The sequence below is a fragment of the Macrobrachium rosenbergii genome, chromosome 4, assembly GCF_040412425.1.
Source record: "Macrobrachium rosenbergii isolate ZJJX-2024 chromosome 4, ASM4041242v1, whole genome shotgun sequence".
In the NCBI taxonomy this organism is placed as follows: domain Eukaryota; kingdom Metazoa; phylum Arthropoda; class Malacostraca; order Decapoda; family Palaemonidae; genus Macrobrachium; species Macrobrachium rosenbergii.
The window spans coordinates 81,786,714-81,804,259 of record NC_089744.1 but is presented as its reverse complement, the minus strand read 5'-3'; the positions used below and the strand labels follow the sequence as shown (position 1 = coordinate 81,804,259).

Below are 17,546 nucleotides of genomic sequence, written 5' to 3'. Positions count from 1 at the left end.
ATATTTGCATTATATGCTGCTGTGGTCTTACTTTATGGATGTAACCTGGCTTATCTGCAGTTTGTGGGCTAAATGCAATTATAATGTATGTGCAAACTCACTCCCTCTTTTTGGATAAAGTCTAACTAGCTTTAGAGCTGTAGCCTGCAGCTTTTGAAGTTTCTGCGACGCTTGACTGTTTGACAACAATAGCAACCAGAATACTACTGCACTTTTTCTCATTAAACAGGGTGAATAATAAATTCTTTGCCTTTCACTGAACACTTCCTTTTATCATGGAATAGTATCGCAGTTAACTTGTTTTAATCCAGAAGTGAGTAAACCTCAAAACTGCACAATTTTCATGATTCATACATTCGTTTATCAAGTATACAAAAACGCCCAAAAAATAAAATGCTTGGTTGCAAAAACTGACCCAGGATCAGGTTAAATTTTCAATTGTAAGTTATTGTACTGTAATTAAGAGCATTTTAATGTTTAAAATGTTTTCAATTAAGGAATAATTTATTGAAAATCATTCACAACAGTCTTATTTTCCAAAATTATCCATAAAAAAAAGCCATCAGACCATCCAAAATCATGCAAACTAGGCAGAAATACAGATTAAAAGATGAAAAATTATTAAGGCCTTAGGTCTTTGCATACAGTATTTTGGCACTTCTTACATTTCAGAATCAATGGAATTTGTTATAAACTTATTTCTTAACACTGATTTACTGTATTCGATAATAAATTAAAACTGTGTTGAATATGATGAATAAAATAGTTAATAAACACAAATTTCATTCAAGTATTTAAAAACACAGCAATTTTCCACCACATCCAGCACATTCATGACAATGTTTATAACAAGTATCATGGGTCAAATGAATAAGACGAATTTGAAGATGATCCAAGACTATCATTTTTTTCAAGAAAAATACCATAATTTTAGGGATCACTGACAAAAAATGTAACCAGATCCACTCGCTGTTTAACATTATATTAAAAGGAAAAAATAATACTAACCTTTTCCTAGGACGACTAAAGACATGATATTGGAGGAGTACCACTTGTTGTGAAACTCCAAGAGATGATCACGAACATTTATTCCTTTCTCCTTTGGGAGTGAATCCAAAGTTTCTTTATTGCCTGAAAAAGAAATAAATTACTTACAAAATTGTATTCTCATAACATCAATATACAGTGGATTATTAGTAAATTTGGTATAACATCACTATGTAGTACATTATTAACCCTTCCTCAGGCAAGCAGCATGCATGGGCCACATCAGTTGCTAAGCAAAACCATTATGTATTGGATATGATATCACCCATATGGGGTGGTCTTGAACCAGCTAATAGGAGAAAGTGTCATCTTCAATCCCAGCCCTTCACATAACTCTTATTTAGAGAATTACTTTGTTCTATTTCCAGAGAAAGCTATTACTGTAATAAACTACTTTAAATAATATCACTTGATTGTAAATAAACTTTCAAAATTAAAAATTTCATCACCAGAAATCTTGCCTTTAAGCTACTTTTATATTTCATTCTCGTTAAGTGACATGCACACATACGGCAGCCATGAAAGAATTTCCTGCTGAAATTAGTGAAGCACTAGATACTCAATCACAATGCCACTAAAAAAATATTATTAATAATTGGTTTGGCCAAACCACAAATTCACCAGATATGATGATGCACAGACTTGTTATTATACCAGACCCCTGAAACCATGTCCATGATTTTATCCTCCCCAACACATGAGCACTGAGTTGAAATTTAAATTCTCCTCACCAAAAGGCTGGAGATGAAGTATGCCAAAAGGTTTAAAGTGATGTACACAGAAGTCTCACGTGCGTACATCAGGAATCACTATGACCCTCCAGGAACCAACAACACAATCAGAAGGCTCTTATACAAGAAGAGCAGTATATGGAGGAAAAAATGGAAAACTCACATACTGACACTTAAATCCCCTCCTATGGAAGGGATCATTGGTACACAATTCCTGGAGAAATGCAAGAAATAGAGAACAGCCCTTGGGGAGTCTTAGTACAAATTGCAATGAGAACAATTAATTTCCTCACAAGTTGTGAACAGTCATCATTTGCTATACTTACTTACTTAAGTCAAAGAAACATTGCACAGATATTAGGTCCAAGTATGGTTAGTATCTGTTCGGAAGTCAGAATGATAACCGGCCATAAAGAAAAGTGGGAAAGAACTAAGAATCTAAAAATTACCTAGTGCCTGTCAGTAACAGAGCATGAACCACCACGACGCTCACTGACCAGCCAATGAATAGCTACAAAGTGGAAAGAGATCCTGTAAGTTAAGTATACCTTAGTTTAACTAGACCATCGAGCTGATTAACAGCTCTCCTAGGGCTGGCCCAAAGGATTAGACTTCTTTTACGTGGCTAAGAATCAATTGGTTACCTAGCAACGGGACCTACAGGTTATTGTGGAATCCGAACCACATTATACAGAGAAATGAACTTTTATCACCAGAAATAAATTCCTCTAATTCTTCACTGGCCGGCTGGAGACTCGAATTTGGGCCTAGCAAAGTGCTAGACGAGAACTCTACTGACTCGTCCAATGAGGAACTAAGAGATCCTGTAAATGAGTACCCTCATTCCAATAATGGAACTGGTAATGCATCATAACATGCTAGATGACCTAGACTGGTTACAAATATTGTGCAGTATATGCGCAGATCAGGTAGCACACTAGCCAAAGCATTGCACAGGCACATGCTTCAAACACAATGGAAGTCACATGCATCAGGGAACAGCTGTAGAAAAACCAGACAGTAATGGTAACTGCAAGCTGAGTCTCAGTAAGTTACAGGTTCAAGAAACACTAATCATGTACTACACCAGGAAACTGTTATGCCCAAAAAGGGGCCCAGTTGCACAAGGCATATAATAATTTTTTCCAAAGTTCTGTAACTTTACTGCTATCATAGATGTAAAAATCAAAGCAAAAAGTGTCAACTTACAACTTACTTAATGTTTTGAGAGTGGCCCAAAACATATACCTATTCATGGTTTTCATGGAATAACACTTATGGTAAATTCTGTTTTTGAACTTGACAAGATTCCTGTGGTAAGCAGGGTCATATAACTGATAATTACTAATCTCGTTACATAATGGGAATACTGTATCAGTTCCAAAAGGGAAATAAAAACCTGCTTAACTTATTTGAACCATGTCAATAACTCTTTTACCTTTCCTTTGGTAAAAACAAAATATATTTTTAACCATATTTGCCTAGGTTACAAAGGAAGGACATCAATATATTTCTAACCACACTGATCTAAGTCATAAAACCAAAATTGTCCATGAAAATAATGTCATCATTCATTACAATACAATAACAACTACTGTCACATACATACCTGTCCCAAATTTACTGAAGTCATGTGAAGGATCTGCTGTTGACTTTTCAAGTTGAGCAAGCCGCCAGTAATCATTCTGGACATTCTTTTCATGCTCAGAGTTGACAGCATTGACCTCTCGATCAACTCCACTCTCCGTAAACAATGGGGATACATAAAATTGTGCAAATCTGTAAAAACGAATCCTTGGTAACCTCCAAAAATTTGCATTAAATTTCAAACAGCACATTACAGCAACTATTATCATACTACATTCAGATACTTATCTAAAAGCTGCTATGATATTCCACTGCTAACCAATAACTAAACTCTTCAAAATGTTACACACCTGTCTAAAGCTCCTGGAAAGGCATCTGGAGCCACATCAAAGTAGTAATTGGTGTGATCAGCTGCAGTGTAGGCATTACTGGAGCCACCATGCTCATTTAAATACTTGTTATATTCATTTTCACAAGGGTACTTCTCTGTTCCCATGAAGAGCATGTGTTCACAAAAATGAGCCAACCCTGGAAGCTCACGGGGATCTGACATACTGCCTGTTGAGAAGATAGCAGGAGGATGATAAGTGCATATTAATACTGCACAAAGAGACTGAAACAGCTATTAAACAAAGTCGTTGTATTGGTGAACAAACTAATGTCTCTCAATACTGTAATTTTACTCTTCTTTTTACAAGCAAAAACTTTCACAAGAAACTGAGTATCCTTTCTTTGAGTATAAGTTTACACATGAATTTCAACACCTCAGGAAAGAAATATTCATGTAATTCAAAATTCGATAACTACCTTTGCCTTCTTTGCCTGATCATATACCTTATTCAAATGATATGCTGAGTAAATGTCAACATTAACTGATACCTAATCAACACAAACATAAATGCTTTAAACAATTCTTAAAAAGCTCCTACAACAAAACTCTTGACCTCTGGCTTTCCTCACTCTGGGATACATTCTTGTATCAAGGAACACGAATCTGAAAAGTAGATGAATGAATGCCCATTCCTAAACTGGCAAATAGGCACTATGAAGCTAATTCTGTAATGTCTCTAACTGTGCAGTTACGCGAGCATCTATAATTCATTTCCTCTGACTTCAAAAATTTCGAACTATAAAGCTTATCCTTACCTTAAAGGAAAAGGTAGAATAAAAAATATGCATGATATTACAAGACATACATTCTACATCTGTCAAATGAGTTACAATACCAGCCAATTAAGAAAAAAATTTGTGAAACTTAAAATACAAGACATACAAAGTCCATAACTTACGGCCAATTTCACTCAACAAATGTAAACTAACAAAGGATAATCTTCCAACACAAATAATTTATTAAGACTAAAATAGCAGACTAAATCTTTGTACGTATGTAAAAGCTACCTCTGGAATAGGAGTTTGCTGAGGATGTTTTTAGCTATTCTATCCTTTCACATCTATATCTGAATAAAACTATTAAGGCCTACTTCTTTCACTAGCACACACATTACGTACTGTCACATCAGACTGCAAGTTTTAATAAGTGAGCAACCTTCAATTTGCTTGATAAGTCTGTGTTTAATAGGATACAAAACTGCAAATGTAATCAACCCCAAACCAAAAAATAATTTAAACAGATGACAGCAAAAATACTTAAGCCACTGAATTTAATTAATTATTTTAACTAATAATTAATAGTGAGGTTTGAAAATTATCCTTCATGAACATCTATTGTATGAAGAAAACTGCATTCTGAACATTACAACCTACTACAGTGAACAAAAAAGGTACCAGCTTACCAATATGAACATCAATAGCAGCTGCAGATTTGTCAGTTGTTGAGTCTGATATCAAAAGAACCTTCAAATTATTATCAAGGATGAGAGCACGATACTGTCGCTGGTCCTCATCGGACTTAATGACGTCATCTGCATAATCCTTAACCCCCATGCTGGACAAGCTCAAACCTCTGTTGAAAAATAAATTTTGATGAATATAAAAAATTTACCTCAAAAAAGACAACAGGATTCTTTGGTAAGATATATGTACATTTAATAAATTACTCAAAATGAAAAGAAAAAATAAAAAACAATAAATAAAAAATGTAATCACATCACTCCTAAACAGCAGTGGTATTCATTAGGATACAGTATTTGAAAACTTAAAAAAAAAAATGGGGTACCAAAGACTAGTGGACTGGTAGCTGGACTCTGACAAGCTGTATTTTTCTGGGCTCAGAAAGGGGTCACATCCTAAGAAATGTTTAGATGTACTGAAAGATGTGCTATTTAAAAGTTGGTTAAAGATACCTAATATGAAACATTTTGTATTTTCTTGGAGTATATCTCATCACTGTATATGGAATGTCATCAGGGTCAGGAGCAGAATCTTCAGAAATCACACATCCTAATTCCAATTGTCTCATCATGAAAGATAGAGTACAGTACAGTCGATGCCAGGAACTTGCGGGGAATGTGTACCACAACCCCCCATGAATAGCTAAAATCTGTGAATTTGTGACACCCCTGTAAAAATGCTTATAACTGCCTATTTCGATAGTTCAAACACCAAAAACCCTTCTAAAAAATGCTTGTACCTGAGTATTTTAATAGTTTTATCACAGAAAATGCATTTAGTCACAAAAACAAGAAAATACAGTAATTTGTGAATACAGTATTTCTCTATGAAAAATACCGTGAATAGGCGAATTTCCCACAAATAATGTGTATGTACGTTCCACAGAAGAACCCGCAAATAGGTGAAGCCGCAAATCTGGAACCCCGAATAGGCGGGTGGGCAGGGGTCTACTGTACTTGATTATTTCCTGTACCTGTATGTAAAGTCTGTTACTTTCCCTTCCTGTGACACTTAATAGTCCAGCCCCATGAGAGTTAAGAACTTTTAACTCAGTATTATATTGAATTACCTCATGACAATGACAATAAAAAAAAAATACAGTTGTAGTAATAAAGGAACATTTGGTAGGAAAGAAAATAATTACAGTCCCGGACAACAACTCTATTACACCCATCAACAGAAAGCTAAATAATTTCAAATTGATAGGCAGCTACAAAAACACCATTAGGAATAAAATAGTTAGAAACAAAAACTCGGTAGAGGGGGAAGAGATTAGAGGGGGTATATATGGCAGCGTGTCTTGACTGTGAAGAAGGGTACTATGGTGAAACTGGCAAATCATGTAAAGAGCGAAACAAACAACATCTGCAGAACATAAGGCATTATAATCAGACGTCGGCAGTTGCCAAACACTGTTGGGAAAATGATCACAGAATAGACTGGGAAAATATGAGTTTTCTGTACAGGAACACCAACAAAACATCTAGACTGGTTGTAGAGAACGCCTTCATAACTTGCGCCAACAACACGATGGCAAGGAACACCGGAAACGGCTTTGAAGACAGCATATCTAGAAAAATCGTATACTCCACAGTAGCAAGGAAACAAAGAAAAAAAGCAAGAGAACGCACGGAAAACGGACACCTGGGAGGAGGGATCAGAGAAAGACCAAGGTCACAAGGGGGTGGGGGTCACACAGGAGCTAGACGATTATAGGATTAAAAGTACCCAGCACACAGATATAAATACAGCCGGACTATGCGTCTGCTCATTGTACGGATACTTGATAATGTGGACTGTTTGTCCAAGAAAGCTTGTAACTTTTCTGAATAAAAACTCTGTTAGATACCATCCAGTTTGAATGAGGTCCTTTTTAGTGAGGTCCTTTATAATATATATATATATATATATATATATATATATATATATATATATATATATATATATATATATATATATATATATATATATATATATATATATATATATATATATATATATATATATATATATATATATATATATATATATATATATATATATATATATATATATATATATATATATATATATATATATAAATATCAATCACTCATTTCCTGTGGCACCCGAGAGGATGCATAGCGCCTCAATGAAGCCACGCCACCACATTCTGTCCTGGGCTAGGGCCTCAAGATCTCCCCAACACTCTTACCCTGCTTCCTGCCTCGTTGTCCTTACCGACGTCTCCTTTGGCCTACCTCTACCTCTTCCACCAAGGGTAACCCACCCTTTTGTACCTCATACTATTCCCTGTCTTCTATACACATGGCCTAGCCACTTCCAGCGTAAGAACCTAAGACTTATCGACCGGCTGCACCCTGTTACTTCTCAAATTCTGCTATTTGATATCCTATCCCTCCAATATTTCCTAATATTCTTGTGAGAACCTTATTTTCAAATGCTAAAAATTATTTATCAGAAGTCACTGTACTGTACCATGACTCATGCCCATAAATCGAAACACTCCTAACCATTACCTTATAAATTTTGATTTTTTTATACACAGAAAAATCGCTGTTATACTCAAAATATTTTTAAGCACTCCCATTGCCTGATGAGCCTTTTTTAATCTTTCCAAAAATTCTGTGCTCAGAGAGCCATCCTTATCTAAATAAGTACCTAAATATGTAAATTCATCCACTTGCTTTGAAACCATTCCTTCAATTAGATAATCTGAGCATTTTCAATATTCATATTCATGATTTCATTTTTCCACTATTTATAACCAAACCAACCTTTCAACCTTCACTCACTAGACAATAACACTCTCTGCATCTTTTCTGGTCCCTTGCAAATCAAAACTATATCATCAGCATAATCTAAGTAAAAAAGTTTCCCATTTTCTTCCCAGAGTATACTTGCATCCGTTTCTCTTTTAACCCTTCTCATAACATAATCCATGACCAACACAAAAAACAGAAGAGACAGAATGCCACCCTGAATCATACCAGACTTAACTTTAAACGAACCACTCAAACAACCATCACCCATCACTTTACAAGATGTGCCCTCATGCATATTCATAAGAACCCTTAAGAACTTTTCCAGTGTCCCATAATGCCTCATGATTTTTCCCACAGCCCGTCTTGAAATACTATCACTATCAAAGGCCTTTTCAAAATCAAAAAAACAAAGACTTAACAGTTTTCAATTCATTAGCTTGCAGCATTAAATGCCTAACTGCGCAAGCCTGCCCCTTTCTAAAACTGGCCTTTTCATCCCTCAGAGTAAGTATGTATACATATATACATACATATATAATATATGTATACAGGCAGTCCCTGGTTATCGGTGGGGGTTCCGTTCCGACAGCGTGACAATAAGCAAAAATCGCCGATAACCGAAAATCGCTGGTGCTTATTGGCACCAATAACCAAATATAGGCGCCTCTGTTAGTAGGTATCAGCGTAATACCCAATTATCAGTGCAGATAAGGTTTCGAAACTGGCACATATCGGCGCTATGAAAATCAACACCGATTTCGCCGCTAAACAAGTGCAAAAACCGGATTGCCGATAACCAGGCTACCTGTACTGTATACAGTATATATATATATATATATATATATATATATATATATATATATATATATATATATATATATATATATATATATATATATATATATATATATATATATATATATATATATATATTTTATATATATATATATATATATATATATATATATATATATATATATATATATATATATATATATATATATATATATATATATATATATATACAGTAGACCAGACTCACTGAATACGCATTGACCCAATGTACAACTTCGATCCCCGACCAAAATTATAGGTAAAATTTCACCCTGACTTACAACTAACTTTTGAAATACGAACAAAAAAAAATGCGGAAAATAAAAATTCTGTTTGGGTCATGAACTAATTTTGAGACATGAACATTTGAAAAATGCTGGAAATTTCTGGAAAATAACAATTCACTTTGTTTCACAAACTAATTTTTTAGACACAAACATTTGAAAAATGCGCGAAATCGCTCAGCACACGTGAGAGCGTTTGAGTTGCCATGGGACCAGCCATCTTCCAGCCTCCCACGACGGCGTCACCCACGCATCACTCTTTTGTCTCATCTCATTGTGTACAAGACGTTCATCAATTAAGCTTAGCATTTTTTGCGCTAAAACTTGTGATTTTCTTCATAATGGGCCTAAGAAAGTGAAGAGTGGTGGTGAAAGTAAGAAAGTGAAGAGTGATGGTGAGAAGAGGGTGCAGAGGAAGATAACCATTGAAATAAAGAAAGAAATTATAGAAAAGTTTGAACGTGGTGTTCGCGTGACCGATATCGCAAGTGAGTACAAGATGGCCAAGTCGACAATTTCGACAATTTTGAAAAACAAGGATGCCATTAAAGAAGCAAATGTTGCGAAGGGAGTGACAGTACTAACCAAGATGAGATCGCAAACCCTCGAAGAGACAGAAAAAATCATTTTGAAGTGGGTACATGAGAAACAGATGGCAGGTGATAGTGTAAACGAGCCGATCATCTGCGAAAAAACTCGGCAAGTGTATCAGAGTTTGCTGAAGAAAACTCCTTCTACTAGTGCCACGCCAGATGATTTTAAGGCTAGTAAAGGGTGGTTTGATAACTTCAAGACGAGAACTGGCATTCACTCTGTAATTAGGCATGGCGAAGCTGCTAAGCGCAGACAAGGCTGCTGCTGAGGCATTCGTGACCGAGTTTGCGAGTTCGTGGGAGGCCGAAGGATACGTCTCAACAGATTTTCAATTGTGATGAAACGGGCCTCTTCTGGAAGAAGATGCCCAACAGACATTTATCACCCAAGAAGAGAAGGCGCTCCCAGGCCACAAGCCAATGAAGGACAGGCTTACGCTTTTGTTATGCTCAAACGCAATGTTATGGCGACTTGAAACTAAAGCCGCTACTTGTCTACCATTCAAATAACCCGCGTGCCTTTAAGCAGCACAACGTAAATAAGGCCAAACTGCCTGTAATGTGGAGGGCCAATACAAAAGCATGGGTGACACGGAGCTTGTTTATGGAGTGGATTGATGAAGTGTTTGCGCCGACCGTGAGTCAGTACCTAACAGAGAACAAGCTGCCCCTCGCGGTGCCTTCTGATCATGGATAATGCCCGGCACACCCTTCTCATTTTGGCTGACTGCAGTGAACATGACTTCATTCAGTTCAAGTTCCTTCCACCCAACACGACCTCTGTTCTCCAGCCCATGGACCAACAAGTCATTAGCAATTTTAAGAAATTATATAATGGCGCTCTTCTCCAGATGCTTCCGTGTAACTGAAGAGACAAAATTAACCTTAAAAGAATTTTGGAAGAAGCACTTTAATGTTTTTCACTGCATAACCCTCATTGATAACGCATGGACTGAAGTTACGTATCGCACATTAAATTCATGTGGCGGAAACTTTGGCCCCAGTCGCGAACTGTCCGTGACTTTGAGGGCTTCGATGCAGAGATTGTGCAAGAAATTGTGTCCATAGGCAACAGTATGGGTCTACAAGTCAACGGCGAAGATGTTGAAGAATTGGTCGCTGAACATTCAGAAGATTTGACTGTGGACGAACTTGTTCAACTCCACAAAGAGCAGCAGGAGCAACTTGCTCGGAGCAATCAACTGACGAAGAGGAGGATGGGGAGGAAGTTACAGATGTCAGCAGTGATGTGATAAAAGCCGCATTGGAAAAGTGGAATGATGTCCAGTGCTTCCTTTGAATTGTATCATCCGGACAAAATTGTTCTGAACAGGATCGTGAATATGCTCAATGAAAATTTAATGAGCCATTTCAGAAGAGTTATGCAAGGAAGGAAAAGGCAACAGACATTGGATAAGTTTGTGATTAAAAGTTCACCAAAAACCTAGAAGAGTTGAATCTCTGGAACGAGATCTCCCATGACCTGGATGGGGAGGGTCTCCTTCCACACAATAACCTCCTCCCCACCCACCACCCTCCTCTTCTCTTGTCCGTCAAGCCAGAAGTCTTGCCAGTCATAGTAAGTGTTCACTTTACAAACGTTTTTATAGTGTTAGTTTACCATTTTAAATTATATTATTAGATATATTAAGGTTTTTTACACTGACTTTTACATTATCTGTGTAAAATAAGGCAAAATATACATAATATATATTGGTTCGTAGGGGTCGAGAACCAATTAATATTATTCCCATTAAACCTTATGGGAGAGATTAGCTCCAGTCACGAACAATTTGAACACGACCAAGGTCTAGGAACGGATTGTGTTAGTGGAGTCAAGGTCTACTGTATATATATATATATATATATATATATATATATATATATATATATATATATATATATATATATATATATATATATATATATATATATATATATATATATAGTCTATGTACACCATACATATATATTTTTGATAGCGTAACTGTGTTGTTTGTCCTCAGAGGAGTTACACTTTCATGGTCCCCAAGGCTCCATAAGACCATAAGGCAGACCAACCAATTACAAAGAATTCTCTTACAATTGGTCTCGGTCAGAACAGTGCTTGTTGGCACACTGATAGAATATAAAGGATCCAGGACAGGAGGGCTCTATCTCCTGTCCTACAATGATTACCTAGGATCTGCGTCTTACTCGCACAGATGTGACAACAGCATAAGTCGGCGCCATCATCATTACATTCTGGTCTGTCCATGCATTCACTACCCCCAGGATGTGTTCCAGAAATTACATTCGGCTGCGCACTTTTTCACCCACTTTCCACGAGTCAAGCTAAGTACAGGCAATGCCTGGTTATCAGCAGCCTCAGTTATCGGCAATCCAGTTTTACAGCGCTTGTCTAGTGACAACGATGACCGGATTTCCGAAACCGATCTCCAGTTATCGGCGCCAATCCACAGTTATCAGTGTTGACCTCCAGTTATTGGTGCTGATCCCTACTTATCAGTGGCACCAATCCTCACTTATTGGAGGCACCGATCCCCAGTTATTGTCGCTATTAACGCCAATTTTCAGTTATTGGCAATTTTCGGTTATCGTCACGCTGTCGGGAACGGAACCCCTGCCGATAACCGGGGACTGCCTGCATTTAGTTTTAAGACCCAGTGAAAAGTTGTTTCTTAAAATTTTAACAAGCAAGCTTATATTTATTTAACTGGGAGCCTGTAAGCCTCTTGTAAGGCGAGAAGTTAGGAATAGATCACTTGGCTACGCTGTAATTGCCAAGCTGCTTTTTCTTGTTTAATACAGTGAAAATTAGTATTAAGGCAATAACAGATAATTTGAAGTTATCTACTACAATTGACTTCAACAGACACTAAAATCAATGTTCTAACATGAAAAACAAATTCACAGAAGTATTAAAAGTAAATATTTTACTGCAAACATATAAGGAAATTACCTCTGTGGTAAACACTAATCAGCTAAAACAGTGTGTTTTTTGAAACTCCCAAATAAAACAATCTCAAAAGTTTAAAAGGATCTACCAGAGCAAAGTAAATAGACATTTTCCATTTACATACAATATAAATAAACCGACATCCTTTATATGGAATCGTGATTTTTTCCTTAAATTGTGCTCTCACCAAGATATCCCACCTGACTCCTAGGCCTATAGCGCACTCTTGTAACCTTCAAATAGTTCTGGGAGCCACAAAGCTTTCAGACTTCCATTATAGCACAGGCTGGAGAAAAATATGGTCCTTTTTTTCAAAATGGATAGAACAGCAGTTGGGTAAAACCTTACTTCAGTTGCACGGCCTGATTCCCGCCAGGACAGGTTCCAGCCTTTTTGGGGGGTCCAGGTGGGGCAAAGACCACCCGGCCAGGTCACGGAACGTTGCCCTAAGTTAAGATAGGTAAGTAAGATCTGGTTAGGTCAGGACCTAGCCTTATATGAAAGGTTATGTCTATTTATGTATGAGGAACCTGTCCTGGTCATCGACTGGAGAAAATCAGGCGGCGCAACTTAAAGTAAAGTTTTACCAGTAGGTGTAACAAGCTTGGTGTTAAGTAGATCTAAAGATCAGACTAAATTACAAAAGCAAACTCCTTGGTATTGGCATCTAAGGAGCCTTTTTCCATATGTAGACCTAACATCCACTTAGCAATTTATAAATTTCACTTGGGCATCCTTTAGACTGGTGAAATTTGAGAAACAACATCGACCGATGCGAAGTAATTGCTTGTATAACTCTCATCCTAAATACTTGACAGATTAGGCCTGGGAGCCTGAACAAGGAAACATGGAAGTTTGTTTCCATTTTGAAGCACAGGAGGTATTTTCTCTTCGACTTCTCCTCATGCCTCACCGAAGCGCATTGTGCAGACTGATGTCTCCCCGAGAAGACAAAGGGCACAGGAACATGGGGGTTCACGTCGAGAACAAAGGGCATAGGAAGATGCCCTGCCAAAAATTGTAAATATATTTGTACTACAGAATACAATAACCTGTCAGGAAAGTATACAGTTAATTGCAAAAGGAATTTAGGCCTAAATCTCATAGGCCTACTAAGCTACCAGAAGTTTATTTATAATGATTATACACTGTTTATGGATAACAATTCTCAAAACTATGTGGGCCTCTCTGGCAAGTCTTACATTTTTTACCATTCACTCGTTTTTGGGTTTTCCCAAAGGCTTAGGACTAACTTAATAGGATTAGTCTAGGCCTAGGATAGTTTAAATGTAGGCCTATAAGGAGTTGGGGAAAATTAGGGAGCAAAATAATGGTAAAAAATGCAAAACACAAAACAGACTGTTCGAAAAATACTAGTTTTCTGTTTAAGGAGGAATTAACAAATATAAATACGCACGAGTTTTACATAAACAGGACATCAGCTGGTGTCAGCCCATCGTAGATTATAGATGGTAACCAAACATACTAAACAAAGAAATGCAATTTACGCTAATAAAAGATTACATTATGATAAAATACTTGGAGAGAAATTAATAAACAACATAAATATAAACGAGTTTTACATAAACAAGGCATGGGCTGGTGTTGGCCCAATGTAGAGTACAGACGGTAACCAAACATCTTGAACAAAGAAAAGCAAATTAAAACACGACTTCATTCAAATAAAATTCACGCAAAGGCTTTAGAAAACACGACCTTCCATACCTAGTAGCTGTAAAGATGCCGAGTGACGAAGTAAAGTGAAAAAGCCTCGAGTAATTTCTCACAAAGGGTTTGCCTCGTCTGACGAAGACAGATGACAGACACCAGACAGAACTTCTAAGAGGCGCTTTAACGTCTACTCTTGGTCCCTGCAGGATCTTTCCATTCCGACAAAATCTTAAAGTATTCCGAAAGAACATTTATAAAGCAAAGATTATGTTGTAGGGCTGAGGGACTTCGTCACAGACGACCCAGGAGGAGGTTGTGATGATCAGACCCTCGTCATAACAAGTCAGAAACCATGTTTCTTACGACGAGTGAAAATTATCGTACGTCATTAGCAACTGTTACTCATTTTTTTTATCCAAATACTTTTCACCTCCAAGGAAACCGTTGTTAGCGCTTCAATAAAATGCTGTTTAAGGATGTGGCAAATAATGCGATCAAGCACTTCAGTATGAAGTCTGGAACTATGTGCTTACGAAAAATGAAAATTATCATACATCGTTAGCAACTGTTATTTACATTTTAACACAAAAATTTTTTTTACTTCCAAGGAAACCGTTGTTAGTAATACAGTTCAATAATGTTTAAGGATTCGACAAGTCATTTAAATAAGTACTGCAGTATAAATTGTAACGTTATATAACGCTGCACGCAGATTTGGTCAACTTCGACGCCCAATATGTCTCGTCATTGTCTAATTAACAATGATAATACCCCTCATTTCCATTTGATAGAATGGGTTTTCTCTATATGCCATTCATGATGAGTTTATAAAACAGTGTATATATGTTACAATGCTTTCTTAAATAACCATATGCCTTACCTAACAGGTTTAGAGTAAGCATTATAATAAAGTTAAACACTAAAGTTACTTCATAGAAAGATTACTTAAACAAGCTATATCTCATAGTTTCTTAACGAACGATATTACCTATAAAATGCTGAGCATAAAGACTGAACAGGAATGTCAAGTAAGTTCACAAGAGTTATCAAATTCAGTTGGGTGTTTTTGAAATTTGGTTTGACAGAACTATTAGATGTAAAAACATTAAAACTACGATTCTGTCTTACAAAATCTCCAATCAAGTATCGTATTGGGATACATCATTTGGAAGGTAATTAAGAGGGTGCAAAATGGAAAGGCAAGGGGAACTGATGGAACTATACATAAATTCTGAGATGCAGCGGTAAAAGTGATTGGGTCCCTGACCAGGGTACGTAACCAATGTCTGGAAGAGGTAAACGATTGCAAATGAATAGGTAAGAGGAATCACTGTGCCTATGTGTAAAGATAAAAGTGACTGCAAGAATTATAGAGGCACAAAAAGAAAATCATACACCGGGTAAAGTGCATGTGAAGATGGGAAAGCGATTAAGTTTTTTTATCAAGCACAGTTGTAAAAGTGTCTGGTCTAATGCAAAAGTGAGTTGAAATGAATGTGTGTTATGTCTCCATGACTATTTAATGTCTGTATTGACAGAGTAGTCCGAGAAGTCAGAACTAAAATGGATTTTGTGTGGAATGCGGAATGGCTGATGCTGGCAGTTGATACAGTATCGACAGGGATTGCAAAAGAGAAACCGGAATTACTGGTGAAGGAGCTCGAAAGTGCCTGTCAGAGGAAAAAGTCAAAAGTTGATGTGGGCGAGCGCCAGAGTATAGCAGTTATTGGAAACCAGAAATAAGGAACAATGAATGTTAATAGTGAAGCGGTTGATTTGTAGATGTTTAAAGATAAATGTTATGAATGATGGCAAACTGAAAAAGGAGTTGAGGCATAGAATAGGTTGGGAAAGAAAGGCATGGAAGAGAGGAGGAGAGTCTTGGTACACGTGAAGCGTTAATGTTGAATGGAAATAAAATGAAACATGTTGAATGTGTTGAGATGAACTATTCGTGATAAATGCGAATGTAAAGATGCAGAAGTGGTAACAATCTTGGTGTAGGAAAAAGGATGGATCAGTGTACAAGTATTCTGAGGCTGCTCGGTCATTTGCAAAGAATGGACAATGATAGGGAGATGAAAAGATGTAACAAGTATAACAGCGTCGGATTATTAATTTCATACAGATTTATAGCGTTTATCTTAACTCAAGAAAGGCCGTCTTCAGTAAAGTTTATCAGCACTTCATCTTCCAACTTCCTTTTCCAAAGCCCTATTCTTCTGTGTACACTCACCATACGCATAGTCCACTGTGGATGTTCTCTTGACATTAAAGACCACATGCAAGTTTTCACTCTTCAGGATGAGCATTAATTATTCCGCTTCGTGCACAGCAGCACTATGAAAATGTACATAGCTTGCTTTAATTCAGCTCTTAGAGTTCCTCTATTTTATATTTGTATTTATCCAGGGCTTGTGCCACACTTCAGCTTCACTTTTACGATGGTTTGTGTGTAATAATCTAGAAAAAAAAAGAAGCTGTGTAATTAGTTTCTGTAATCTCCTGATATGATATCTGTCTCACACAATAAAAGTGAAGTGATAATATTTCGTTGATGAATTTTATTTACGGAACTTGCACTACAGCTACTTCGTGTACTGTAGGTTGCAATGTATTTGTTAAGCTACACTACTTTTAGTCCTAAGATTTTCCTGATTCGTTTATTTACCCTTAGCAAAATAGGAGGGAGAACACACTACCCCAAAGCATTACATGCCTGCAATGGAAGTTTAATATCATGTATACAGTTTTCATTTCTTGTAGGGTTATCTTTCAGATTAGTTGGTTTACATTTCAATCAGGGAGCTTTAAAACGTTTTGGCTTTTCATGCTCTGAGGTTTGAATTTGCTCAGTTACAGAAAAATTATGGATTTTGGCGTCTGATTCCTGCCGTAATATAATAGCAGTACTAGTGGGAGAGACTGGCTACATAGTAGGGTCAGATACCTCGTAGTTATACAACCCTCATTCAAGAATAAAAGAAGAAAATTTCGGAAATTCCATTATACTTTAGTTTACGAAGATTATACCAAATTTACTGTGTTACGTTTTCTGTTGCGATTGTATTTGTTACTGAATAAATTCATGAGCAATCCTTCAGTTATTTCCAAGAAAAAATAGTAACACTTATTGAACATGATATTTTTCGAGAGAAATGTTTATATACTTAAAATTTTATTTTAAACTTAGAACTCGAATGCGCTCATCAGCTGATGCATGT

The 17,546-nt window shown here is 36.7% G+C and overlaps 1 protein-coding gene across 1 annotated transcript in view; it reads right to left on the bottom strand.

The window, feature by feature from the left end:
• The window catches only part of Ide (Insulin degrading metalloproteinase), a 38,046-nt gene extending 23,347 nt beyond the window's left edge, over nt 1-14,699 (bottom strand). The window contains exons 1-5 of the mRNA XM_067100209.1: nt 14,377-14,699; nt 5,159-5,328; nt 3,716-3,923; nt 3,388-3,557; nt 1,009-1,131 (exon numbers count right to left, since the gene is read on the bottom strand). Coding sequence (XP_066956310.1) covers nt 1,009-1,131; nt 3,388-3,557; nt 3,716-3,923; nt 5,159-5,328; nt 14,377-14,573 — 868 coding nt within the window. The 5' untranslated portion in view covers nt 14,574-14,699. The remainder of the gene's footprint in view (nt 1-1,008; nt 1,132-3,387; nt 3,558-3,715; nt 3,924-5,158; nt 5,329-14,376) is intronic.
• Between the last annotated feature and the right edge of the window lie 2,847 nt (nt 14,700-17,546).